The 26,982-nt window shown below is 39.1% G+C and overlaps 1 protein-coding gene across 1 annotated transcript in view; it reads right to left on the bottom strand.

Moving 5' to 3' along the window:
* Positions 1-26,982, bottom strand: part of LOC135084649 (maternal protein pumilio) — a 97,113-nt gene that overhangs the window by 55,976 nt on the left and 14,155 nt on the right. The window contains exons 3-9 of the mRNA XM_063979428.1: positions 21,531-21,663; positions 21,113-21,265; positions 20,822-21,017; positions 19,512-19,659; positions 13,859-13,931; positions 13,524-13,624; positions 12,337-12,504 (exon numbers count right to left, since the gene is read on the bottom strand). Of these exons, the coding sequence (XP_063835498.1) occupies positions 12,337-12,504; positions 13,524-13,624; positions 13,859-13,931; positions 19,512-19,659; positions 20,822-21,017; positions 21,113-21,265; positions 21,531-21,663 (972 nt within the window). The remainder of the gene's footprint in view (positions 1-12,336; positions 12,505-13,523; positions 13,625-13,858; positions 13,932-19,511; positions 19,660-20,821; positions 21,018-21,112; positions 21,266-21,530; positions 21,664-26,982) is intronic.

Raw genomic sequence — 26,982 nt, 5'->3', positions numbered from 1 at the left:
GTATACATGTTTTAGTAAGTTTGGTTTATTACACTATTTTGTAATCAAAAAATAAGGTTTGGTCGATGGCCGCGCGAAAAAAAAAAGACGCCAATTTCCGGCATTGTCTTTTGTAGAGAATTTAGTATTCTACAATATTGATAATAAATACAAATAGCAAAAAACCCATAGGAAATGAGATATTTCCAAAAAAAGCGCAAAAAACCGATTTTTGTGACCTTTGACCTTAAAATTTAATAGTTGCTTACACCCTACCATATGTAGGTTTTGAGACAACTTTTAGGGTGTCAATATACAAGTATTTACAGACTTACAGCTGGGTATCTCTAATTCCGAGATTCTTACCTAATTTAAGCTTAAATGACTGGACTAAGAGTACCAGATTACAAACTATAACACTGGTCAACACATGTTTTTTTTCCGTTAATTTTTTTTCTGTTATTGGGTATTTATATGGCCCTGATTATGAAAAAAATACTGGGAGATCGTCAACAGCTTTACTTTTTAAAATAATAGAGTTTTATTATTTTGACCAAAAAATACGAAAAATTATACTTTGTGTTGATAAAATATCTATTGAACACTAGCAAATGATCTTTTATATGATTTATTTGAATAGACAAGTTTGAGTAGATCTTGTTGCAAACTCCAGCAATGGTCTGCCATTCATATATGATCACCACCGCCCCTGATAACCTTCTTCCATTGTCCGAAAATTCTAATGACATCTTTTATCCTGCTCCTCACTAAACTCACCCACATTTTGTGGAAATCGATGTTAATGCGAGTACATGAAGTGTATTTTTATGCCCATGTTGCACCCTAGCTCTTGCAAGTTGGATAGCATGCTCTCAACAATTTCTTTTTGCTTAAGAAATTACTTATAACCAAAAAAATGAATTCTAAGCTTAGAACTCGACTTCAGTCATTGATTTCTTAAAATTACGATCATTTACCAGTTGCCTAATGTGAGTCTCATCAAAAATTACCAACATTCAAGTTTTCTGTGCTTAATCCTGAAAACTTTCATAAAAGAAAATTATAACATTCGTTACTTTTGTCAAGCGCCTTCACAGACTGTTTCAAGATGCCGAGGTTAATATAAAGTGGTGGAAGTACGGTGATACGGTCTTGGCTAACTAAAGGCATGTTTATAAAATAGTTTGTATCAACTTTAGCTGAAAAGCAAAAAGTTGTGTGTGCGGGAAGCCGCACTGGTCAAATTTTTTGTAACCAATGCTTTTGTTTGTTACGACTGTTCCAGATACACATGAAAAGGGAATTTTGTGTAGCCCCCTTGTTGGCCTAAAGTAAGTTACCTATTCCCAGAACACACATAACCCATTTGTGGTCTTGATTAATTAATTTCAAATATTTATTTTAAAGTGTCGATGTTACGCAGTTTTCATGAAATCCGATAGAGGTTTTCGACATTTTTCAAATATTATATTTACCACAAACATAGCAGAAGCAATCTGGATTAAGCACACAACATCTTCATAACGAAGCAATATCGAAAACACCAACAAAATATATTTTTTTGTCCAATTAAATCAAAAATCTAAGTAAAAATATTAAATGAAGGTAGATAGCTATAACTTAAAAACAAAAGCTGTTAGAGAAAAACTGTTGCCATATTTAAAAAATATGCGTCAATTTGAGATAGAAACAGAAAAAAAATCACAGGAAACAAACAATTTTATTTTTTTTGTTGACCAGTGTAATTGTTTAACAGTTCCGATAAGATCAAAAGTTATCTACATAATATTGCTACGACCACGGCTACGACTGCTACGAAGGTTTCAGACATAATAAATCGATGACTAACAACTTGAATTAGCTGTTACTGTGCCGAAAATGTTACCTTCATAATCGGATGAAACTGCAATGTGAATGAACATCATTAGTTTTTTTTTATTTTATTTTATTGTTAGGAAAACAAACAGCATTCTATAAAATATAAAGTTACCAATTAAACTTCACATTTGCCAAAATAGTTTTCACAAATAGTTTATACATAGTATCGTTTTACAAATTGAGTAAACAGAAACAGACCGAACGGTTTTAATAACCGAAACTAACGTATATTATATTTTTCACTAAGTATTTCATACTATGTATGTACTAACATTTACTTGAAAGGCTTGCCAAAATTAATACATAAGGTAGACAAAAAAGCTTGTGATAGCTATTTTCATCCCAAAATACAACATGTGAATGGAATAATGATTCAGACACCCCAGCAGTTTTTTTCGTAAATGATTCGTGAACTCTTAGGACACAAAATTTACTCATCACATCACAACATCATCCAAAAGTAGCGTAATCCACTTTGCTATTCCCGTTTGTGAACAAACTAATTTTAGGTTTTACGTTAGCTTACTCATACATCGACAGTACCTGTGTATGCGCGTTGAGTGCCTGCAAGTATGTATAGTGTTTCAGATATGATTGGTTCATGGAGAGAGAAATCGCGGAAAGCGATCAAATTAAGATAGATAGGCGATTTATTTGGGTATTTATGCAAGTGAGAATGGTGGCAAAGAAGATAGTCAAGTGTGGCGTGCCTTGCGACTATTAACGCAGCGTGACGAATCGTCCGGCGCTGTGGGGCGGGCGGCGCAGCGGAGCGTGCCCGCCTCTCACGCGATCTTATCGCGCCTTCCGCGAACATCGCACTGCCCGCCCGTGTCTGTTCCGTGACTGCCTTCGCCCTATCTCCACTATTTTGTACGGTCGTAAATTAAAATTCGACTTTCACAAATTTAAATCATTTCGAAACGAGCTAGTTAGAAGAGCAGCGACAGTTAACGTTGGCAACACACGTAATGAGCGGCCAATCCTTTGACCGGCTGCACCGGGGTTGGCGCAAACGCCCGGCTAATTAGGCGGCGCAGATCTGAAGCCGCCACCGAATTAGTGCGATTGTATTCCGCGATTAACTGACTACGACCCCAGCCAAACCTAACAAGTGAACACTTCGCAACGCGATATTCGTGGTAGTCTATGACATTCTATGCAATTTAATATACTTTTTATATCCATGCATGTAGCAGTCGCTTAGAAATGCCAAAACACGAACTTTGTTACTACAATATAACAAAGTAAAACAATATCGTCACGGATCGACGCTGACTGTCGCCCCATGCAAATATCAGCATGAACTTTAAATGTCATGATGGTGATTCGTGCGGTCATATTTTAGCAAAAAAAACCTCTGTCTAAAATAATTATAGACAAAGACATTGAATCATTTATTTTTTGAATATCGTTCGAAATAGCGATTTGATGAAAACAAGAGACTCAATTACAATTACATACTCAGTACAAGTATCATATTTATACCTTATTATATTTTCAAAAACTATCACGTGTTTGCGAATACTTTAATCACAATCTCAATAAACCAAGTATACGTATAAGAAAATGGTAGAATTAACCTTTTTAAAAAGTCATTTCACAATCAAAATACGCAATCCTGAAAAAATAACCATGTCGTGAAGCAGTGTTTTTAACATCATGAATAACAATGAGCTCCACCCTAATCACTCTACCCTCGTATCCAAGTTAATCCGACACGTGAAATGAAACGTGTAATGTTTCTATTCTACGTGCCCTATTGTAAATTTTCGTCCCCAATTGTATTGACAATCAACAGTTTACCTAGTTTCAAGGGCTATTTAGAAAAAGGGTATTGTAACGTTCAGGGGGGTGACGTAATTTGTTACGTGTTTATTGGGACTGAACGAATAAAGGAATGTATAATGTTGCATGGTTTCTGTATAATTTAGATTATAAAACCTTTATCACGTATAAATTACATTTCTGCATACAGAAATCGATAACATGTTTAAGATATTTACTATTTACCTACTAAGTTTTAAAGTCATCACAGGCTTTGATAAAGAGCAAAGTTAAAATATACCAAGTTTTCAAAGAAAAGCCATAACATTAATCTCGGTTTCAATATTAAGCCAGGGTATGCCAATGGTGACAGAGAAAATCCACGCGTCGGCCGTGGGTCGCAGACAACAAATCCTTTCGTGAAATCTGAGACAAATATTAAGAGGAGAGAGTAATCTATCTAGTTATGTATTCAGTATCCGATGAATTACATAAAATCTAACTAAGCTTATGTAGAGTTAACAATTTTCATGTATTTATTTTTAAAATAATCACGTTTAGTCGGTCGGTGGTAGTGGTACGGAAGGATTGAAAAAAGCACCGTAATGAAAATGTAAATCGTGGGCGTCTGCATAAATACTAAATGTAGTACAAGCAGCAAACATATATGAACTAGTGATGCGATTGTAAATTTAATCACGTTTCTGACCACGAACGTCACACCGCAATGGCTCACAGTTGTTGTTGTAGCAAAGCGACATAACAGTACAACAGGCGAGGCGGGCGAGCAAACACAGGCTATTGTGCGTGCTGTAGCCCAGTGACGTGGCCAATGTTTCAGGGGGTTAGCTACTCACCCTGAGTCAACAGTCCGCTTTGCGAGATCGCCTTGTTATTCATTATTACAATACCAAAGAAGAATAGCTATTACAATGCTTTTGTTGTTATCAAACATAGATAAATGCTTTTAAGTTTCTGAAAGGTATCAAAGTTTAAATTTAAATTTTATTTATGGAGAAAATATAGTGATTATTAAAAAAGAACAGATAGTAAATTCCACACCAACGTAGTCGGTCGCGTGACTGTCTAGCGGGTCGGTTTAAATGACTTCCTTTGTTTCTCCACATACCGTACATACTTTCAAGTTAACAAAATGAATACAAAACGGAAAAGCTTTGAAAAAATAAAGAAGTTATTGACAACACAACATTTTAAAAAATAGGGTATTTGATTTAAACTTGCACTTAGGAAGATGGTAAAAGTATAGAATAAGTCATAAAATTATAATTGAAGAAATATGAAATATTATTGAAAACAGTAGCTGAAATCGGTGAAACATCAAACAAGAATATTGGTTTGTCATATATCGGCATAAATTATAGCCTATATGTTATTCTGGGTTTATAAACAATAATACTGTAGTTTTGTCGAAATCGTCTTGTTGGTTGTCCTATTAAATAAATAAATCCGTTCAGTAGTTTTTGCGTGAAAGAGTAACAAACATGTTGACATTCCAGACATCCATACAAATTTTCGCATTTATAATATTATAAGTAAGAGGTAAGATTACCCTTGAAAATGGTTATTTTTTTATGATTTCAAACGTGTTGATCTAGTGACTATAACGACGGTGTAAATAGTTATCATTTGACAAAATTTCAGCGCAATTTCATGTAAAAGATAACAGAGGCACAGTAGTTTAGAGACATTACAAAAATGACAACTGGAAATGATGAGGGTGGCGTAGCATGCAGCCTCGTAGCTTGTTTAAAAATGATTTCTCGCCTGAACACTTATATGGCCTGAACTTTATGTCGAAGTAGTTTTTGGAGGGATAAGTTGTAACAAGCTCGGTATGTTTTTTGACAACAGGGGTTGCCTGCGGTGTATAGGATTACAAATGGATTTTCTACGTGAACATAGGAAGCTTTTAAAATTGGACTGCTTGTGTCGAACGGAACTGTCAAGTCAACTGCGCAAGTTGAAATGTTTTTTTTCATTGGATTATAATATTGTGTTCTTTATTATTAACATTCGAGTTTATTATTCTAGCTTGGCAAGCCACATTCTAGCGCTTTTAGCTAATCATCTCTACACCGCAATCCAATCGATGGGTAGTTTTCCAATGTGGTAAATATCTGTTACACGTCCGTGGGGATGCGAGTGAACAGTTTGCGGACATTGGTTTTATATTGGTACATAGAAAAAAATACCGTTAGGTGTTGATCTTTATTGTACCTACACAATACACATTATTTTATGAACCTATTATTTTCTTGTTATGAATCTGAAAAATATGCACTCAGAGATGTTTACATGAGATTTATTGGTGATTACCTAAAGATAATGTGATATGTATTATGTAAAAAAAACATGTATTTGAGTTGGGTAATAATTATTATATTCTGGTAGAAATAATTTCTTCTACTCATGAAAATGAGAGATCGTTAGGTAAATATTTACAAGTCTCACATAATATTCGATGCAGCAATAACACGAGTTAGTCATCGACCTCTGCTCGTAGTAATCGATGCGATACGGAGCTATACGTTCACCCATTTTAGTACTACTGTTAGATGTAGCAGTGACAGGGTAGAAAGTTACATAAAAAGGCATTGACAATACACACATTACCATTCGTTTTCTACCAAGGACAAAAAACAATGAACTGCGGGCAAAGACACGCATGTGCGAATGAGTGCTAAGTATTTAAGCACTTGAAGACAAAGGGTTAGTTAAACAAGTCAAAGAACAACACCCAGGTATCATGAATTTGAGTGAAACCTATGAAAATATTGCATAATATTCTTCCGATACCTATCTGTTTATAAACAAAACTTATATTTTATGCTCCTTTATTAATTGCACAGTGAACGTTTGAACATGGTAGTTTTCAATGTTTATAATCACGGTTAGGAATAGACTGAAAGCAAAATTTCTACCGCAAACTAAGTAGCGCTGCAATATTTATTCGTGAAAATAAATAGCTGTACAAACGAGGTCTGGCAAACGATTAATCTAAGTTTAGAGTAAACAAGAAGGTGAAGTGATCAGCGCGGGCGTTGTTGAAGTTTAATAAGCGTTAGTTGGCGGCGGCGCGGCAATAAGGCCGCCGTTATCTCCGGTGCACCGTGCACCGGCTCCGGTCCCGAACAAATTACGCCTAGGAACGTCTTCCGCTCGTCAGATCCCAACGTGTCGCGTCCTCGCCTACATAACTGGGATGTGATACGCGAGGGTACCATCGACTCCCGAAACGGAATTTTACCTAGAAAAGATGGGATCCATCGATAACGATAGGTTTCGTACAAACTCATCTGATTACACTTGTATGCCAGGGTGAAAATATATTGTTTAGTAGCGGAAACATAACTACCAAAGAACCCACTGAGTAACCAAGGCTTTAAAAACTTATTTAATGACTTAGTTAAGACGTAAAGACATAAAACAGCCAATTAAGACTTGTAAACAAGTCGTGCGGACCTTAAAAGCGCAATGTGGTGCATACGGAGCGGGCCGGCCGTCAAAGCGAGAATAATCTCATAACCGCGCCCCGGACGACACGGGCAGCTTATGCCAAGCACCCTCAGGCTTACAGAGAACGTTCTTTGAGCAGACGCCTCTCTTAACACAAGACATAATAAAATTCTTTATTAGCTTTTAAGGTCGCATAACAAGTTTAATGGAGCTAAAGTGTTCATGCGAATCAAAATTAGTGTTGCGATGAATACCCCCGATTCGGGGTTAGGTGGGGACAATTAAGCAGCGAGGAGTTTCGCAAGTAGTTGTTGCTGGCCGAGGCGGTATTCTAGCGGTTTGCACTTCAATTTCTCCGGAGTCAGTGATGCGTGGCGGCGCAATCGGGCGCGGCTGAGCGATTCCGATCCGATTCGCGGCAGCGATTTGTACGTTCGTTGCAACATTTTGACTACGTGCTCCCCCTTCCGCTACGGCGAAAGCGTCGTCACGATAAATGAAATGCAGATTAATTAGGTAACGGTAATAATCATTACAAGTTATTACAACAACTTTAAAGACGACAGCTGGTGTTATTAACCGTTAGGAACGTACCTTGCCTTCCTTGTGACAAAAAACTTTTAAACGATATCTAATACCAGCAAAACATAACGATTCCGACAGTAAAATACAGTATGCAGTATGAACGTACATATACGAAACAAGACCATGCACATCCTGCGGTGTGAAATAGAGGCTCTGCGAGCACCACACTGATTACGGCTTCATATTTAATGAGCCACCTAGGTGGGTCGTAACAAGCCCGGCAAACTAATTTCAATACAACTTGGCTGAATTTATTTAATAATGCAAACAGCACACAATGAGAAAGAAAAACATGTTATTGAATGACACCCGTGAGAGTCGAGAAAATCGCAAGAATGTCCGAGTTATTTCTATTAATTGGCATGGCAAGCTCAAGAACAAGTTGTATCTAGAAAAATCGGGGAATCTGCGAGAGAAAGTGTTTTCATATGTGAAAGAGGGGCGGCGAGGACGGGCGTGAGGCGGCGGCGGCGGCGGGCGGCAGAAGACGGCCCGCGCACAGTTTAATTTCCCACGAGGTCGATCTCAGCGCCGCGGAGCGCAACCCGCGGGATTTAATTGCCAGTAATGAATAGTCAAGTGAACGTCCGTTAATTATGTATATCAAAACTGGAGTTCTAAAGATAACATCAAACGTTTGCTCACAATAGCGTCTCGGAAATATCTCAATCCTGACGTTATCACAAAAACACACATCCCAATGGATTTATGTTTGGCAAGTTGCACATGTCAGTAATGTTGTTATTATCGTGTCTAAGGAAATACAATGGCATATTGCCATGCAGTCAAATAGGTAGTAGGTAACCTAGATTGCAGTTTTCACACGGATTGCAGACATCGAACAATGCAAGTACTAAGGAGTTGGTTGTCTAAGTGCATCGACCCCATTTGGTGGTGTCGTATATCATAGATGTGATCAGTTCTCAGGAGGAGAAACTGGAAACGCAAAAATATATTTTAGATTCAGCTGCGTTACCGAAGTAAATAAGATTATGCCACGTTTAATCGAGACTAATCAGAATTAATCGATTTGAAAATTGGTTTTCTGAAATTAGTAAAATTGCTATCTTTTTCTTTACGCCTTAAGCTTTAAATTGCTATAACTGGGTAAAAACTATTAAGTGAAATGTTCATGCTAACTAAAAATATCGCCACTACTACGGGCAAAATTTTGATGAAATCGTTTCGCTCGGGATCCGTTTAACAAAGTGAAATAGTGTTCTGCTGAAAATGGTTAGGAAAGCAGCGTGTGCGACATCAACACATGATAACTTGCCAATTCGATAAGACGTTATTGACACATCGGGGTGTCGGCGGATGGCATCGCACGACCGACATCGATTCTATCAAGCATGGGCGCCGTTACAATCGGTAATGGTGTGTGCAGTTAAGGTGTAGCTTTATTGCTTCCTCGTAGACGCGCGCCGTGGGAACAGGCCCGGAGATAGTCGCTCGTTAGCGGGGCACGCGTCGAATCGAGGTACACACTATAATGGTGAAACACTGTTGATAGCGGATTCACCATTGCTATTTTTTAGCAATGAGAGGGATAAAGCTGCAAAACTGTTATGGTTTTTGTAGTTAAGATGGCATTATTCCAAGGGACTCATGCTCATCCCATCAAAAGCTATGATGTATTCAGGCACGTTTTGTATCTTTAATATGATTAACATTTCGCGACGTTGTTTGTAACAACGATACTTAGGAACTTAGCATATTGCACGAGCTCTTGAAAGCCTTATCAAATATTATTCATGAGAAATTCAAATCATCAATAACCAAGATTAGGACATTATGACTTTTAATAAGTAGTCATCTTTTTGATTTTAGAAAATCTAGAGAGGTAATGTAAGGTAAAAGCTTGATTAAGTGAGAAACGTTGGAAAAAAGGGCTCAAGAAAGAACCTTCCCCGACCTAGTTCGAGTAAAATTCTAGAACTGCTAAACATGAGTGATGTAGGCTACCCGGTAGAAATAGGTATGACATGGTGGACATGGATATAAAAGAAGTCCAAAGCCAACTGGGCAACTAATGACATAAGATGCAAACCGCCCAGAGCCGCGTGCTGTGAACATTGAACATAGAGCAATAGACTTCAGTGGAAAATGTTTAATTTGCGTTTGGTAGATAAAGCGAGATGGCACATCCGCTTAGGATATTTGTGTTTTTGTACAATACCTGCATGAAACCATGAGACCAGTCGTTAAAAGGCATATAAATGCAGACAAGCTGTCTCGAGCCCGTAGCAGTTACTCAACGATTATTGCGACAACTGCAATGCAGTAAATTTTTGGGTGTCAAGTTGGTATCAGATCATTTAGGACTATTTTCGCGTACAATAAGCGGGTCTAATATTTTTTTTAAATCCTATTTATACAATTTTTGTACATTCCAACGGATACATACATTTATGACTTTTTTTTACAATATTTTTACTTCTGGATGTACACAGTAATAAGCAGTGCAAGTGTCTCGAACTGCCTCACTAAGTAACCGTTATCTGTACTGTACCGGTAATAAATAAAAGTATGTAAATACCTGTTTTTGTTTCCTCAACAAAAAATTCGAAATTGTTCCGTCAGATTGTTAAAAGAAATGTGAAAGTGATCAGCAACTGCAAAAAACATAACCCTCCTTCTGGCGCAGTTAGGTTAAAAAGTTTAGAATCATAGTTTAAACTTAAGTTTGATTAAAACTGCCAAAACTTAACCTACTACGCCCGTTATATAAGCTCTTTTCATATAACCTTTATTAATGAAGTTAATAACTTACTTACCTGGATTTAAGGCCAGTCCATGAGGCAGGAACATCCTGAAATACCTGGATTTTGATCTCGTTATGCCAAGATCAACGAGACATCAGCACGATTGCTAGACGAAAATCACCCAGTTTCGCTAATTTAATTTGAATGACGAAAGTATTGACAATTGGTCAGACTTGCCAAATAAACTTCGATGGATACCTATTTCAGTTACCTAATCTATATTTTTATACCATTACCGCATACTTAAAACTATCGAAATCAAATCATTTTGTCGGCAGATTATATTTTCAACTAATATTATATTTGTGATACACAAGTAATTTTTGAATATAAATGTAGATGTATGCAAGTATTTGTCTGTACACAAGTCCTAATAAAAATATATGTCATTTAGTATTTTAATTACTCCATAAGTTCAGTCAGCTGGTCAAAGGTGACTAGTTTCTTCCACCAATATTTATGACTTTTTAAGTGCCTGGTAGAGCAAGTTTTTGAATTTAATAAAATCGTCAGCTCAGACTTACACACTTGAATTGAGTAAGTTGGCTTTAGAAACTGTTACCGTTTTTTGTTTTGTTTCGATTGCATTGATCTTTATATTAGGCTGTAACCAGACGGCCGTGGCAAGGAAATTTGTCAAGAAAGAAGATTGCAACTTTCAGATGCATATCTCATTCCTAAGTTTCGTTTCAGCCAAATGACGTCCACTGCTGGACAAAGGCCTCCCCCAAGGTTTTCCACAATGAACGGTCCTGCGCTGCCCGCATCCAGGCTCTTTCCGCGACCTTTATTAGATCGTCTCCTTCCTAAGTATCTGGATACCAACTACAAGTACTGAAATCCGTCAATAAGTGTACCGTTTTTGTTACGAAACTCTTCGGAATTAATATCATAGGAAGTTCGTAGCGAAATATTATAAAAACTTCTACGACAGGGCCAAAAATGCGGTGGAATGCGCGCGTCTGCTCGCGTATCCGCTGAAATACGCTCGGAGCCGACCGGCTTCCGACGCATGCTCGCGCATCCGTCCGGATTGAAATGTCAGTTGTAAGCAATTACGACTCTAAGAACTGTTAATAAAATACTATTTTCTTTACGGCCGTGTAAGTGCGCTCCGACGCGCGCCGGTCGATGGATACCGTCCCATAGTGTTTTGTAATAAGGTAGAAGAACCTCTAACCAAGTGTCAATCTGTCCCTGAAAAGTTCCTATCAAGGTGTATAGCTCGCGCAGCGACAGTTGAGGCGATGAATACAATTTGTGTTTGTGTATTTATACTCTAGCGGCGGTAACGTCGTGTGTAGTCTGACTTACAAGTGCTCGTTAATTTAGCAAGAGCGAGCAGCGGCTTAACTATACTATCCGAGGCCCGTGGCAAATGCTGTGGCTTGAATTAGGGTCCTGGGCTGGGGCCCCCTAAAGTCGGGGGCCCCAGCCCAGGACCCTAATTCAAGCCATTATAGTTCCGCCATTGAAATATTGACAGTTTCTTACGCTGCTTCTTCTCAACACTGGCCCATTTTTATTGTCCCGAAGCAGAGGTAAAGTTAAAGTAATACTGAGTACGTGTAATAGCGCTTTTTCAAAGCCTATGCAATAACTAAATGAGTTTTATTCAATATTTCAATTTGGCACGTGTTGCGTGCGTTTCTGTACACACGGCCACACTCGTTAACTATGTATCTATTTCCGTTTTTGCTCTCGCTCTAATCAAATTATGATTCTTTGCGATAGAACGAGACGACATGAAAGGCAATGGATAGTGAACACTGTGGCCGATGGTACATGTACACGACGTACACGTATTTATTACGTCATCACGAGTACCGTGTCCGCCTCAACTTTCGCTGTTCGATCTATAGCATCTAAAAGTGAAGCAGCTCACCTGCACATCGAAGGGTTGATGTTGCTGATGCGAGTCGGGCGCGGACTGCACGACGGCGGCGCCGTTGACGAGGTTGGCGGCCGCCGTCACGCCGCCGCCGGCGTTGCCCACGCCGCCCACGCCACCCACGCCGCCGCCCACGCCTCCCACCCCGCCCACGCCGCCGTACTGGTAAAACAAATATTTTGAGTCAGTAAATAGCATACAAGCTTAGAGATGTCATGTGATGGAGCGACATCTGTGAACACAGTGGAGTCCTTGTGCCACCGAACAACACTACCGTAATGGACTGTGATAGTTGAACCTTCAACCCCCTATTCCACCTATCCCTTCTGGGTGGGTGGGAAGATTGGATTTTTATTTCCACTCTTTCCATCCAGGTCGGATAAGAGGAACATTTCCATTCCACTCTGCCTACCCCAGGGCCCCGCAACAAACTACTTTTTAATAATTAAATAAAAAAAATACTAAAAAAACAAAATTAAAAAAATATTTAATTAAATTTTATTTTATTAGTTTTGTATTATTTTGTAGTGTAAATAGTTTTAATCTTCAGGAAATGCAACCACCTCAACCCTGGGCTAGGCAGAGCGGAATGAAATGTTCCTCTTATCCCACCTGGAGGGAAAGAGTGGAAATAAAAACCCACTTTTCCCACCCAGGTGGGATAGGTGGAATAGGAGGTTGAAGGTTTAGTCCGGATTAGGTTTATGTAGCTCTTTCCACTGAGGCGAGCGATGGAGAACCGGGGTTATTTTACGATAATTATGCCTCATTCCGATGAGCAACATAGGTCCCGGTTCCTGAATTTTCCTTAAAAATAGGTACGACGACGACGGTAGGGTACGACGGTGATATCATATTATTTATTTAGTTACGCTTTAGCTCACTCCACAATTCGATTTCAGTATTTACCGTGTCATGTGTCTACTCATGACATGCATGGGAGAGGCCAACTGAACAAAGGCATCGAGCTGCCGATCCGGGCGTCGCATCGGTAGTTGGAGGGAAGATCCTTAGAAATTAATTTAGATAACGTTCAAAACACGATTCGATTGACTCACGATCGGTTTATCTTTTCTACTTAAAAACCCCAGTTCACCACCTCTTGAATGGGGAAAAAGGCTTCCCATAATGGGTATGTAAAAGGCAGGAATATTGATGTTTATAGATAGTTATGTACTCACTTGCTGTGTACTTGCAAAACTGTTGTTGTCGAATTGTGGATGTTGTTCCATTTGTAATACAAGTTCGATGTGTTGATTCATGGAGTCGTTCAGAGTCATTCCTGTAACAAAAAGAAAAATACATTTTAATGACACGAGACAACTTACTGACTTTTTATAATAAATTTGAAATAACACAACAAATTAGTCAGGCGCGCAAATTGAATACAGTTCTCCAGAAACAAAATGTTCCAGAAAGTCAATTCAACTCGCGCGCGGATTGAATGCGAAGTCAATCAAGTTTCGATTTTTTAATTTGGCAGTATAAAAACAAAATAAATAAGAACTGAACTGACCTGGATGAATTTGTGGATGTTGTGGGTGTGGTAGTCCTTGCAGAGGAGCAACTCCCAACATTCCAGGGTGTGGCTGAAACAGAAGATAAATAATTTATTATTATAGAAATAAAGAAATTTTTGCACACAAATATTGAAGTACTAGTAAAACACACACACAAAGAAACATAAAATATACCCTATCCTATCTGCAAATTTTATTTCGTCAAACAAATTTAAAAGACAACATGGGATAAAGCCCTTTATTATTACTTGCTAACTAAAAATGTATATTTTAATCGCAAAATAGTGATATAAGTAAATAACTAAAAATTTACTGTAAGACCTTGTTTTCAAATTTCATGATTCTAGGTCAAATACTTAATAGGTCTTGTTTTTAGGCGTGTCTATTTAAAGGCTCAATAAATACTCGTATTTTTAATTAGATTACCAAGGAGCTAGATTTTTTAAGTTTCCAAGGGCCAATTTATAGTGACCAAAAGATTTATGGATTTGGGCTTTGAACTTTAAACATACCACCAGTGTGCAGTGGTATCTTCAAGGGTACCGTGGGTCTGTGAACGTGGCTTGGTTACAAACTACTCTCAAGAAAGATCTACGTCGCCGTTGCGCACCACGCCCGCCTACTCCTCCACCGGCAACGACTACCGTGACCGCGAGCCCGGCGTGCGGTTAGGGTTGCCAGGTGTCCGGCTTTAGCCGGATATGTTTAGCTTTTTACGGACTTGTCCGGTCAGTCTGGCTTTTTATACAGGATGTTGGGACTATCGATTCGAAGACGATAGTTGATAGTGGGTAAATCCGCGAAACAGTAAAAAACTTATGTTCCGATCGATAAAAAAAAAACTGTTGTAGTTCTGGTAAATTAAACTTCTGAATAACGATTCATACAAGTTTCCACATAAGGCGCCATGATCCATATTGATTAAATACTTCAAGTTATTTCGATAATCAAGAAAACACGCACTAAACGTCATTACCATCACAGTAAAAATACTGACCTTTGCCGTTGTCTTTTAATTTTTTTTACTTTACCTATACACAGACCAGATTTTGATTATAAATTTAAAATGTACATATTTACCGTGACAAAATAACAAAATTATATTGAAATCGTATTAGCCAATAAAATGGAATCATGAATTGAAATATTGTCACGAGAAATCGTCATAGCCATCGCGGCAGCATCAAAGGTTCTTTAATGTGGCCGCGACGCGACTTATCCCCGCTTGTGTCCGCGCGTCCCACTCTTCAATTCGTTGCTCGTAACAGAACAGAATGCACGTAAAATTTACGCAGCTCCGAGACTTTTTAAACTCCGAAAACGAGAGACACTCGCAGTTTGTCATCGGCTCGCGTCATTCCCATTTTGTGCGATTTGGTAAGTTTTATATATCGATATTTTTCTAATAATTAGCACTTTGTAGCATGTGATTACAATAAAAAAATGGCGATATTGAGGTGTCCCAATAGTGGTGACAATTATTTTTATATAATTTTAAAATCGTTTTCGTCATTACCATTAACATCATTACCATATCATTTAGGCTTATGGTGATGACACTTTGTATATGGTAATGATGACTATGAATTTCCTAAAAGAACAATGGGACAAAACGTCCCCAGAACTGTAGCACTTTAATACCTACCTTATAATATGATAGTACATGATAATACTATAATTTTATTATAATATGACAGCTCAAGTGTGACATGCATGTCTCAGAAAAAAGTTATATCTAAAATAAGAATCCATAAGCAACCCTGAAAAAATACATACAAAATCACTTTTGACCGACTTCAATGGGTATCACGACAGCTTGACCCCGGGACAATTCGACTCCTGTGACAACTCGACCCCTGCGACAACTCAAACCCTGCGACAACTTGATTTTTTTCAACACTCAACACTTTTGACTTACTTCAAATGGTTTCACGACTGCTGGACCATACGACAGCTGAACCCTACGACCACTCGAACCCTCCGACAACTTGACCCCTGCGACAACTCGATTAAATTACTTTTGACCTACTTCAAACGGTATCACGACTGCTTGAGCGTTAAGAAAACTCGACCTTGACACCTCGATCCTTGCGACAAGTCGATCTCTATTACAACTCGACCCCTGTGACAAGTCGAACACTGCGACACGTCAACCCCTGCGACTACTCTGAGCATTTATTCTAGATTCTGTTCAGGCATTGATTGATGGAGCTAAATGGTTTACAATAAGTATCATAGTTGTCATCGGGGTCGAACTGTCGTAGGTTCCCTACGACAGTTCGACAACTGGACCCCTGTGACAACTCGACCCCTGCGATAACAAGATTAAATTAATTTTAACCTACTTTAAACGAAGCTCGACCCTACAAAAATTTGACCCGGACAACTCGACCCCTACGACAAGTCCAAAATATTGAACTATGATACTTATTGTAAACCATTTAGCTCCATCAATCAATGCCTGAACTGTATCTACAATAAATGCTCAGAGTAGTCGCAGGGGTTGACGTGTCACAGTGTTCGACTTGTCACAGGGTCACAAGTACAAGTTGTCGGAGGCGAACCCTCCGACAACTTGTACTAGTGGTCGTAGGGTTAAGCAGTCGTAGGGTCCAGCCACTAGCGGCGTAAGGGGGGGGCGGTCCGCCCCGGGTGCCACTCATCAGGGGGTGACAAAAGTCACGCAGATTAGTACTCACTGGCGCTAGTATAACGAGGATATGCCATGATTGGGGGGGGGGGGGGGGGGGGGGGGGGTGTTGCGATTAGTATCATATAGCTCATTCGAACTAACACCTTTCATTCATTCAATCGGTAACCCAAAAGAGGGGGTGCACCAGACCATTTTGGGGTGTCTTACCTCCCCACTATATGTATACCCAACTTACTTACATTAAGGACTTATGACGGGGGATGCTGTGCTGTGCTATGCCCCGGGTGCCAACCCATGCTACGCCGCCACTGTCCAGCAGTCGTGAAACCATTATTTTGAAGTAAGTTAAAAGTGTTGAGTGTTGAAAAAAATCAAGTTGTCGCAGGGTTTGAGTTGTAGCAGGGGTCGAGTTGTCACAGGGGTCGAATTGTCCCGGGGTCAAGCTGTCGTGCCCTTTGAAGTTGGTCAAAAGTGATTTTGTATGTATTTTTTCAGGGTTGCTTATGAATTTTTATTTTTGATATAACTTTTCTGAGACATGTCACACTTGAGCTGTCATATAATAAAATTATAGTATTCAATTCAATTTATTCATTTAAAGATAACAATGATCCACATGGTTAGTAAATGGGTGCCTTATACAACTATGTTCGTAATTTACTTATTATAACATACCACTAATTATCCAACCCGTTCGGTAAGAAGTAGCCGAAGGAAATGTCGGATAATAGGAGAGTCGTACCTCTCCGCCACGGTCTTCAGGATACTGTTGGGGCTCGCCCGTATCCTACTGAGCAACGAGGCAGTCTTCTTGCATAGGACAGCAAAGAAGCCGTCAGTATGCGACTGAGCAAACATTTCCGAAGCACTGCAGAAGCGAGGCAAGCCCAACAGCACCCTGAAACCGTTGTTATATTGGACCCGAAGGACGCCAAGCGATTTCTGCGAGTACGTGGTCCATAGGTTTCCCGTGATAGACTCTGACAGTATGCTTTAAACAGAGTGATCTTGACATGGTCATTACATCGGGCAAACCTGCGAGCCAACATATTACACCTTACTGCCAGCGCCCTTCGTTCCCTCTCGATATCAACATGATCTTTAAGGTCATCAGTAACGTAGTGTCCGAGATATTTAAATTTAGTGACTGTTTAACTTTACCCCATTCAGCAAGAGGTCGGGTACCACGTTTGGACATTTACTGGCGGCCTTAAATACCATGTATTCGCTCTTCTTCACATTATACAAATAAGCCATGGCATTTAGCATACGCTTCACACACACCCACCATCTTTCTGAGAGCCCCCATTGTTGGCGCCAGCAGTACCATATCATCAGCGTAGCTTATGTTGTTGATACAAACACCATCTACCCAGCATCCGATACGCATACTGCTAAGGGCAACAATGAGGTCATTTACGTATAGGTTGAAAAGCCTGGGAGACGTCAGCCCACCCTGTCTCACCCCGCACTGCAACCCATACTCCTCAGAAAAAACGTTAGCCCATCTTACGCTGTTAATCTGGTTAGCATACTAATAATGGAATATTTGTGATACTTCTGACGGGACGCCCTGCCTCCTCATCTTATCCCAAAGGATGTCATAAGACACAAGATCGAACGCCTTGGAGAGGTCGAGGAAGCATGCGTAAATGGAAGTCCCCTGATCCGTGTAGTACCTGACAGTGTGCTTAAGACTAAGGATGGCGCTCTCGGTCGACAGTCCAGGCTTAAACCCGAATTGAGCATTATGTGATTTTAAATATTTATCTAGTAGAGAGACAAGCACCTTTGCCGTGATTGTAGCTAGAGAGATCGGTCGGGTATTAGCATGGTCTATCATACAAGGTAGGTATTAAAGTGCTACAGTTCTGGGGACGTTTTGTCCCATTGTTCTTTAAGCTTTGTTTTTAAATGAGAAGGTTTTTTATTAGTTTACGAAAAGACGTTTTTTTATTCATTTCTTGTATGTTGACTATTGTGTAAGTCTAAGTAAGAGTACCTAGGCATATTTTTCAATCAAAATCCTCATTGGTGTAAATATATATTTTTTCTGATTCTGAATAATATTAGGAACGTAAAAAAAATTTAACTAATGTCCGTATTGTTCCAAATTCAATAAATTCATTAAAATATTGAATACATTTATTTTTATTTCCAACCCATTCTTTAATAGGTACGTGCTTAGCTAGGAAAATAACATAGATAAAATTGGTGTTTAGCTAAACAATTATATTTAAATTTTAGTTTTTAAGTAATTTTAATTTAATGTATTACTATAAAATATATTTCGTCATCACCATTAACATAAGATCATTACCATTAGGAAAACGTCATTACTATTTTGTGAAAAAATATTTGGACGCTTGTTACTTCTAAAATCACGATTGAATCTAAGGGCCTCACACTGATCTAAAAAGCTTATTGCTTAACCTTTCAGTTTAAGCTAGTTTGCACGCATCCCTGTTAAGTTTTTCAAAAAACGTAAAATAAATCCCGCGGAATAAAATCGGCGGATCTACCCTAGTACACTCACCCATCGTCGCTTGCCTCTCTAACTGACGTAACTGACATTTTGCAAATTTTTCAGGCTATTAGACAGATCGATTCGTCTTGCAAAACTGATTAAGATGGTGTAGAATCTACACTAGATAACTCAGTTTCGAAAAAAATTACAGGTACGTCAGAAAGGCAAGCGACGCCAAGAGCTATTACAAACTGTGTGTTAAATGTCCGCCCAATATAAGCAACGAGTCCGGCTTTTGTTTTTGGAGCTGGCAATCCTAGGAGTGGTCAGCGTCCCCTTGTCTCACCTGCGGGTGCGTGAGGTGCGGCAGGTGGTGCAGCGGCGGCTGCTGCAGGTGGTGCGGCGGCAGCAGCGGGAAGGCGGCGGCGTCCCCGTTGCGCACCGCGCCCGCCTCCTCCTCCGCCGGCGACGGCTGCCGCGAGCCCGGCGTGCGGCTGGAAGCGGCGCGGTCAGTGTCCCCTTGTCTCACCTGCGGGTGCGTGAGGTGCGGCAGGTGGTGCAGCGGCGGCTGCTGCAGGTGGTGCGGCGGCAGCAGCGGGAAGGCGGCGGCGTCCCCGTTGCGCACCGCGCCCGCTTCCTCCTCCGCCGGCGACGGCTGCCGCGAGCCCGGCGTGCGGCTGGAACGCGGCGCGGTCAGTGTCCGACTTGTTGCAAGGCAATACGGGCGCAAATACAGTCAACGGAAAAGGTTTACACACTACGACGTATTTTTTAAGTGTTTTATTTCCAAATCGGTTCGTATTCGAGTTGGAAAACAAACGCTTCAAAAAATTGTCTTCAACAGAATAGAGCAGTTGACACAATCAACCAGTTTGTTATTGGCAATACTGTCTGTACTCATCAAAACTCCACAACTTGTCCCAGAACTATTTATTGATTTCAAAACTAAAAGTTGTGTCATGGAATTAGGTTGATGGTGTCAACTACCCAATTTTGGTATCTAAATGCAGAAGAATAAAATAATAAAATCAAATACATGTACTAATTGTATTATCAATTCTAAAATCTCCAACAAATCCTCAGAAAAAAAGACTTTCACTTCTAATATTTATTCAGAGAAGTAAAAAAATATTACAATAATTTATTCAAAAATCATACACCATTTATTGAAATAATAAAAACTTGAAATTACGATATCATAATTTGAAGAAGTGCTAAGGAAGTGCTCTAATCTCTATTGTATACTTATTGTATAATATAACAATAATAATCAATGAGTCATTATTATCATAGTGATAAAATAATCGAGTCTGGTCCAACGTCTGTAGCGGCCGACAGACGGCAGCGAGCGAGGGACGCGGGGCAGATGGCATTGGCAGAGGCCATGATCCACGCGCGCGGTTATTGCCCGCCCGACCGCCGGCCGCGAGCACGCCGCGCCGCGCCCGGCGGAGGCGAGCGTTGTACACCCCACAACGACCTTCGCGCACTAAGCCCACTCGATACGACAAACAAAACTACGATTTCGCAACTTCGGTAGAATAAGGGTTAAATTGACCTTTTGAAATTTTACAGATGAGCTATTTTCACTCACTCGCTCTGTTATTGCTGTGAAGTTGTTCTCATTTGCATGAAGTAAATTAGAATTGATAAATCATTCAGCCACCAATTTGTGTTTGCAAAAATGAAGAAATTTTGATTTAAATATTTTTTATGGAACCTGCACTTGTAATGCTGAAGGTGCGAATTGACTCTAAAGATTTTTTAAAATATTATTATGCGAAAAATAACAATACAATTTAGGTGAATACAACTACAGCTAAATTGTAATAAACTTACTTGAAAGCTTTGTCATCTTCTTGACCATTATGAAGCCCGTTAGGCAGAGGTCCATGTTCATGAAGTTCATGAAGGTCTTTCTCAAATGGAGAAGCCGATTTATCTTCAGGACGCTCTTCCAGGACCATTCCGCGCAAGCCGGCCACGACGCCAGCCACTTTTTCACCACCACCACCGGTAGCCACTCCTCCAGCTTCTAAATAAAGGGATGATGAAATAACAGCGAACACTAGTACAAATTTCACATTTTTTTTTTAGTTAAGGTAGAATAATGACCTCTTAAAAACTGACCTGTCGGAGATCCTCCCAATACATATTCAACCATCTTGACTCCAAGGCCGGCTGTATCTCGCGGCGACAAAATACTGCCAGCATCACCACCTTGAAAAGCGGTAACACCGCGGCGTGTGCTCATCATAGGCACTCCAACATTGTGTTCCACTGCTAGAAAAATAGAAAATGATTGTAAAGTGACAGTTTGTTGTAGAGTACTAAATTAATAAGTTAGGTAATTAAATAGTGATTATAAGAAAACAAACCTTGATTACAGTGTAACCTATGATTCACAATAACTTTAAATTTGACTGCTTCTGCTTGAATAGTAGAATAATTTAAAACAAACATGTACCTATAGTAATTATGAAGATGTGAGTTATAAGGTAACTGCCAGTAAGTGTGCATGAGATTTCTAGAAGATGATTAGACTAACCTTGTGCAGACCATGTGGGGTCTCGCCACATCTGCTCGGGGTTGAGTTGCAGTGGAGGAAGGTGCGGTGGGCCTTTGCTGTCACCGCCAGCGCCAGGACCTTTGTCCCACAGTTTTTTTGCAGCAGGTGCAATCTATATCATAAAAGAAAAACAAAATCTTGATGTTACATGCACAAGAGACACGACTCGATGAGTAAACAATTGTTTAATAACTTACTGAAGAATAAGATAAAAATGGTTAACATTTGTCATGTTATAATTGATTATTGTTAGAGGTTGATATTTTGCTAGACCAGCAATCTAATTAGACAATTCCTTATAAACCTAAATTCAATTTGACTGTTTCATCTTATTAGTGATTGAAGAAGACCCCTTGATGCATATTTTAGACCCGAAGAGCATTTTATTGAATCAGCTTGTGAAACAAGTTCAACTTAACATAAAAACCTTGATCTTCAGAAATTTATATTAAGTTCCAGTCATCCATAATAATTTTGAGCCATCTTGCACAAACAAAGCATCTACCTACCTACTTGCTATATTACCCTATTTACAAGATGCATTATGAGAGAGAGAACAAAAATTGGTAACTTTATGCTACCATTTGTAAATTATTTTTACTACTATTATTTTTACTATTGTGAAGTAGAACGATTGTATTAATTAAAAAATAATAACCAGATACGAATAACAATAAGACTCAGTTAAAAATTTCATGTAGGTATCATACCTATAAACCTAAGTAATTCTAGTTGTGTAAATTATTTTTATTAATTATACTGACAAAATATTGTTTTTAATAAATTAATATTGGTGTTATGTAATAATGAACCACTCTACTTTTTATGTACTCGATGGATTTTTTTCCCCCAATTTACTAATTTCAGGGTATGCAAAACCAGGAGGATTCATAAGATTTGTAATAAAATATTACAAGTCAAGTGTATGGACACTTCCATACAGTACATCTATACACCCAAAGTTCAGTTTGTTAGTAGGTAGGTAGGTATCTACTTCACAAATTTTATGAATAACAGTGAAATAAAGCAAATCATAAAAAAGAAAATCGTTTGAAATAACATCAATTCATGATGTTTATGAACAAACTCATAGTAGGCGAAATGTTTTTGATACAGAAACAGCTCACACCTACACGGCCGGTGAAGACTCCGAACCAGAAATGGCGGACGCCGGTGACAAGTAAACAAAACAAAAACGAACCTGTTGCTCAAAAAAACGGGATTTTAGCCATTTCATGACTTAAAATAGTATCTTTACTTAATATCCCACAATATACCGCATAATAACTCACCATGTCGGGGCCCATATCCTTAACATCAGTTTCGAAAAAAAAGTCACTCAAGGGTTTCATGCGTACAGTCCGCCTAAAGCTCGGTCATGTACGTAAAGCGAAAGCTTGTCGTGAGAAAACAACACTTTCCACATCAATTATAGTTTCACGTAATCAAAACACCAAAATAAACAAAACGAACACACATTTCTTACACTAAAAACATATTTAGGATGATAAATACAACGAGAAAGATCTAAACTCGAATATTACAATGTTGACTTGTTTCGAACAAAGGACATACGCCGATCACAGCGCCTGCGCTAAACTCGGCGGAACACCCCAACATGGGAGCGTCGTTGTCGCGTGCTTATGGCTAAGTTTACGGTATAAAAATATAGATGGCGTTATTTAAAAGCGCGGGCCGTGGGCGCGGGCCACCATTTACTACTGGTATTGAATGTAGGTAATTTGTAAGCTTTCTTCGTTGTTCATTTTGATTTCAATAAGTACGGTGTTTGATAATAAATTCCTTCATTATTATATTAGTAAAAAGCTAAGTTGAAATTTATTTAGGTAGGTACCAATTTTTTTTTATAAGGCATTTAATTAGGCATTATTTTTAGTCAGCAAAAATAATGCTGTATGTAGGTTATGTACAAAATATATTATGATATTTTTTCAATGTTATTCTGTTATCGATTGGTTCAAATTAATCAAAATCAGCCGGGTATTTTCCTCAATTGAATGACTCACACCACACGACTAGAGATGTGCCGCTGAGAAAGTTCTCGTTCCCGGCAATATTCCCAGTGAGAATATTCTCGAGAACCGAGAACGCTCCCGGGAATATTCTCAGTGTTCTCGACAGAATACATTTAGTTTTAATTTAAATTTTGTTGTTTATAATGTGATATTATTTGTAATGTTTCGATGTTTTATTAACTGAGCGTTAAAACTAGTCGTTATAAACAAGGCATAAAACGTGTGAGTGAGATATTGCAGTCTTGCTCACTCTTTTCGTGGCAAACGCGTGCCGCGGCTTTAGGACTCGGCTACGGTATTTGAACATCAGTGTGCCTCTGAGTTTGAAGGCCCTTGTCACCTTGGCGGATTGCAAGCGGATTCAAAGCGGATTCAAAGTGGATTTAAAGCGGAGAGGCGACGCGACGGAAAAGCCGCGTGAAAATATCGTGAAGCTTCCCGAAGGCTGTCCAGCCGAGCTTGATTCGATGATTGACCTTTTTTTTCGAACTTGGACCTACCTAACTGGACTGTTTGCCCCAGGTATACATTATATTCAACAACTTCGAGTATAGAGTCTCCAACTTTTAGAGGAGTGGGTGCAACACGGTCTTAAGACATGATTTTTAAATCTTGTCCATGTTCATTTTGAGACCCACTTGTTGAGAGACTCTATTGAGACCATCGAGCATTGTGCCTAGATCTTCCACGATCTCAGCCATGACTACGATATCGTCTGCTGTCTGGGTTATGTACTCGCCGTTGATATGTATGCTGAATCCGCTCCAGCCCAGAAGCTTGAAAACATCGTCCAGGGCGGTGGTGATAACGTCTCCCTGTCTCACCCCTCTCTGCAACTGGATAAGTTTCGGGTCCTGATCTTAAAAACGGACTGTCACTGTGGCGTGTTTGTACAAGCCTTTCAACACTTTAATGTATCAATAGTCAATTTGGCACAGTCGAAGAGACTGAAGCACTGCCCATGTCTCAATCGAATCGAAGGCTTTCTCATAGTTCACAAACGCAAAGTGGCTGATTATACTCCTTGATCTTCCGTATAATCTGCCGCAGCGTATTTATTATGGTATGTGGTACTAAAGCCTTTTCGAAAACCGGCTTGTTCGGGGGGCTGAAAGTCGTCGAGCCTGCTAGCGTGACAATTCGTAATGACTATCGAAAACAGCTTGTAGACATGGCCCAGAAGCGAAATGGGTCTATAAATCTTCAACAAGGTTTAAGGCCTTTAGTACCGGCGTTCCGCCTGCTTTCAGAAGCTCAGACGTGATTAAGGTGCCTTGTTGTTTTTCAGCTGTTTGAGAACCATTCTAATCTCGTACAGACTAATGTACGGGATATATTCATTAAGTGTCGGATCAATCTAGCTAGCACGTATTTTCTATAAAAATGTGTCAAATGATCCGTCAGACAGTCTATCCACAACTTATCCAGAAGTGGCGAAACAGGCCCTTACTAAGCGATTGTGAAATATGCCCTTAATGTCAAATAAAAATAGTTTAAAAAACTAAAAACACGCTTTTACTTACTAACAACACTAAAAAGTCAAAAATCATCAGGACCTTGGACATCATCTAGCATTAAAGTGCTCGAAAAGACAAATCTAACGAACCCAAACTCGATGAGTTTCCGCCGTTTCTATTAGGAGTTCCTATGGCTACGTCCTGACTCCATCATTAGGACCCTGGACATTATCTAGCACTTAAAGATCTCGTAAAAGACATCCAATGAACCCAAACTCGATGTGATTCTGCCGTTTCGTTTAGGTCCTAAACTTTAGGACTTCTTTTGGCCCCTTCCAGTCCCATCAGACCAGCTGGTACCACAATATTGTATTGTCATTTCTAATCTACATATAATTGCCAAGTTTCATGATGATACAAGACTTAGAAGTGCGTGTAATTCAGATTATAAGATTCCATTACATAGTTAGTTACATACACGAAGACCTAATAAGAGCGTGTTAAAAACGAAAAAATTTACAGTTACATTATTTAATTACGTGTAAAAAGGAATTTCTGTCATCTTACATATCATTAAAACGACATTTTACGACAAAAAAGATAAAATATAATAAAGTTGCAGTTGCCAAGAATATTGCCTAGAAAGTTCCCGAGAATATTCTCGGGAACACTGAGAATATAGCCTCTCACTGCAAATAGAGTGTATTGTTTAATATACACTTATCTGTTGACTTAATTTAATACTATTTTACTTAAGAAAGTTTGTTTATTTCCATTTTATAAACATGATTCTCAACCTTTCTCACTTAGGAGAACGCTCCCGGGAACGCTCCCGAGAATATTCTCAGCTGAGAGAGCGTTCTCGGGAACGGCACATCAATACACACGACACACGATTGATTTTAAGATTATGGTTTGGCTGACATATACAGGGCGGACCCCCGTAAAGTAGACACAAACAGTGATTTTAATGGCTAATTATTAACACAAACACCTTTTTTACTTTTAAGAACCAATACTTAATTTCCAAAATCACCTCGTTCCATTTGTTGGCGCATTACTCAGGTATTAATAATATCAAACCGGCCAAGTGAGAGTCGGACTCGCGCACCAAGGGTTCAGGACAAAATATAAGGTGTATCCTGTAAGGTGTCAAGCCTTCAGGTTCTGAATGTCCAATTCCTAAAATGTCCAATTCCCGAAATGTCCAATTCCCGAAATGTCCAATTCCTGAAATGTCCAGTTCTCGAAACGTCCAATTCCCAAAATATATTTCTGTACGAATGCGTTTAGTTTTTGTAAAATCGGCATATAAACATAGAAAATTTGTATTATTTGCAAAAAGTACGTAGAAAAAATGTGTAGCTACTGCACTTTATACTCGTACAAGTATGTATAGTTATCTATATTTTTTTCTATTGACCTAAAATGGAAAGAATAATTTGTAAATAAATAAATGATTATTTAAATTAAAGTATGGTTAATTGTTAAATATTTTTAAGAAAGCCTATGAGGACTTATTTATCAAACCCATCATAATAGTAGATTGGACATTTGGGAATTGGACGTTTCGGGAACTGGACATATCAGGAATTGGACATTTCGGGAATTGGACATTTTGGGAGTTGGACATTCCGGGAATTGGACATTTTGAAACCGTTGGACATTTTGGGAATTGGACATTCTGAACCTGAAGGGTGTCAAGGTCACGGTGCTAGGTGATAGGTGAGGACGGGTTATTTACGTTTTACGATTTTACGTAGTTCAGGAGTAATTTTATAGATTTTACAATTTTATGACCTAGTAGGCTTTAAAAAAAATCTTTCAGATTGACTTCTTGGATTCCTTTTTAGGTTTCCCTTATAGATTCGTCATGTCTGTCTGTCCGTCTGTATGCCACAGCCACTTTTTTCCGAAACTATAAGAGCTACATAATAT

The sequence above is a fragment of the Ostrinia nubilalis genome, chromosome 2 (genome assembly GCF_963855985.1).
Source record: "Ostrinia nubilalis chromosome 2, ilOstNubi1.1, whole genome shotgun sequence".
NCBI lineage: Eukaryota > Metazoa > Arthropoda > Insecta > Lepidoptera > Crambidae > Ostrinia > Ostrinia nubilalis.
The sequence above is the reverse complement of the archived record's forward strand: the minus strand, read 5'-3'. Positions and strand labels throughout refer to the sequence as shown.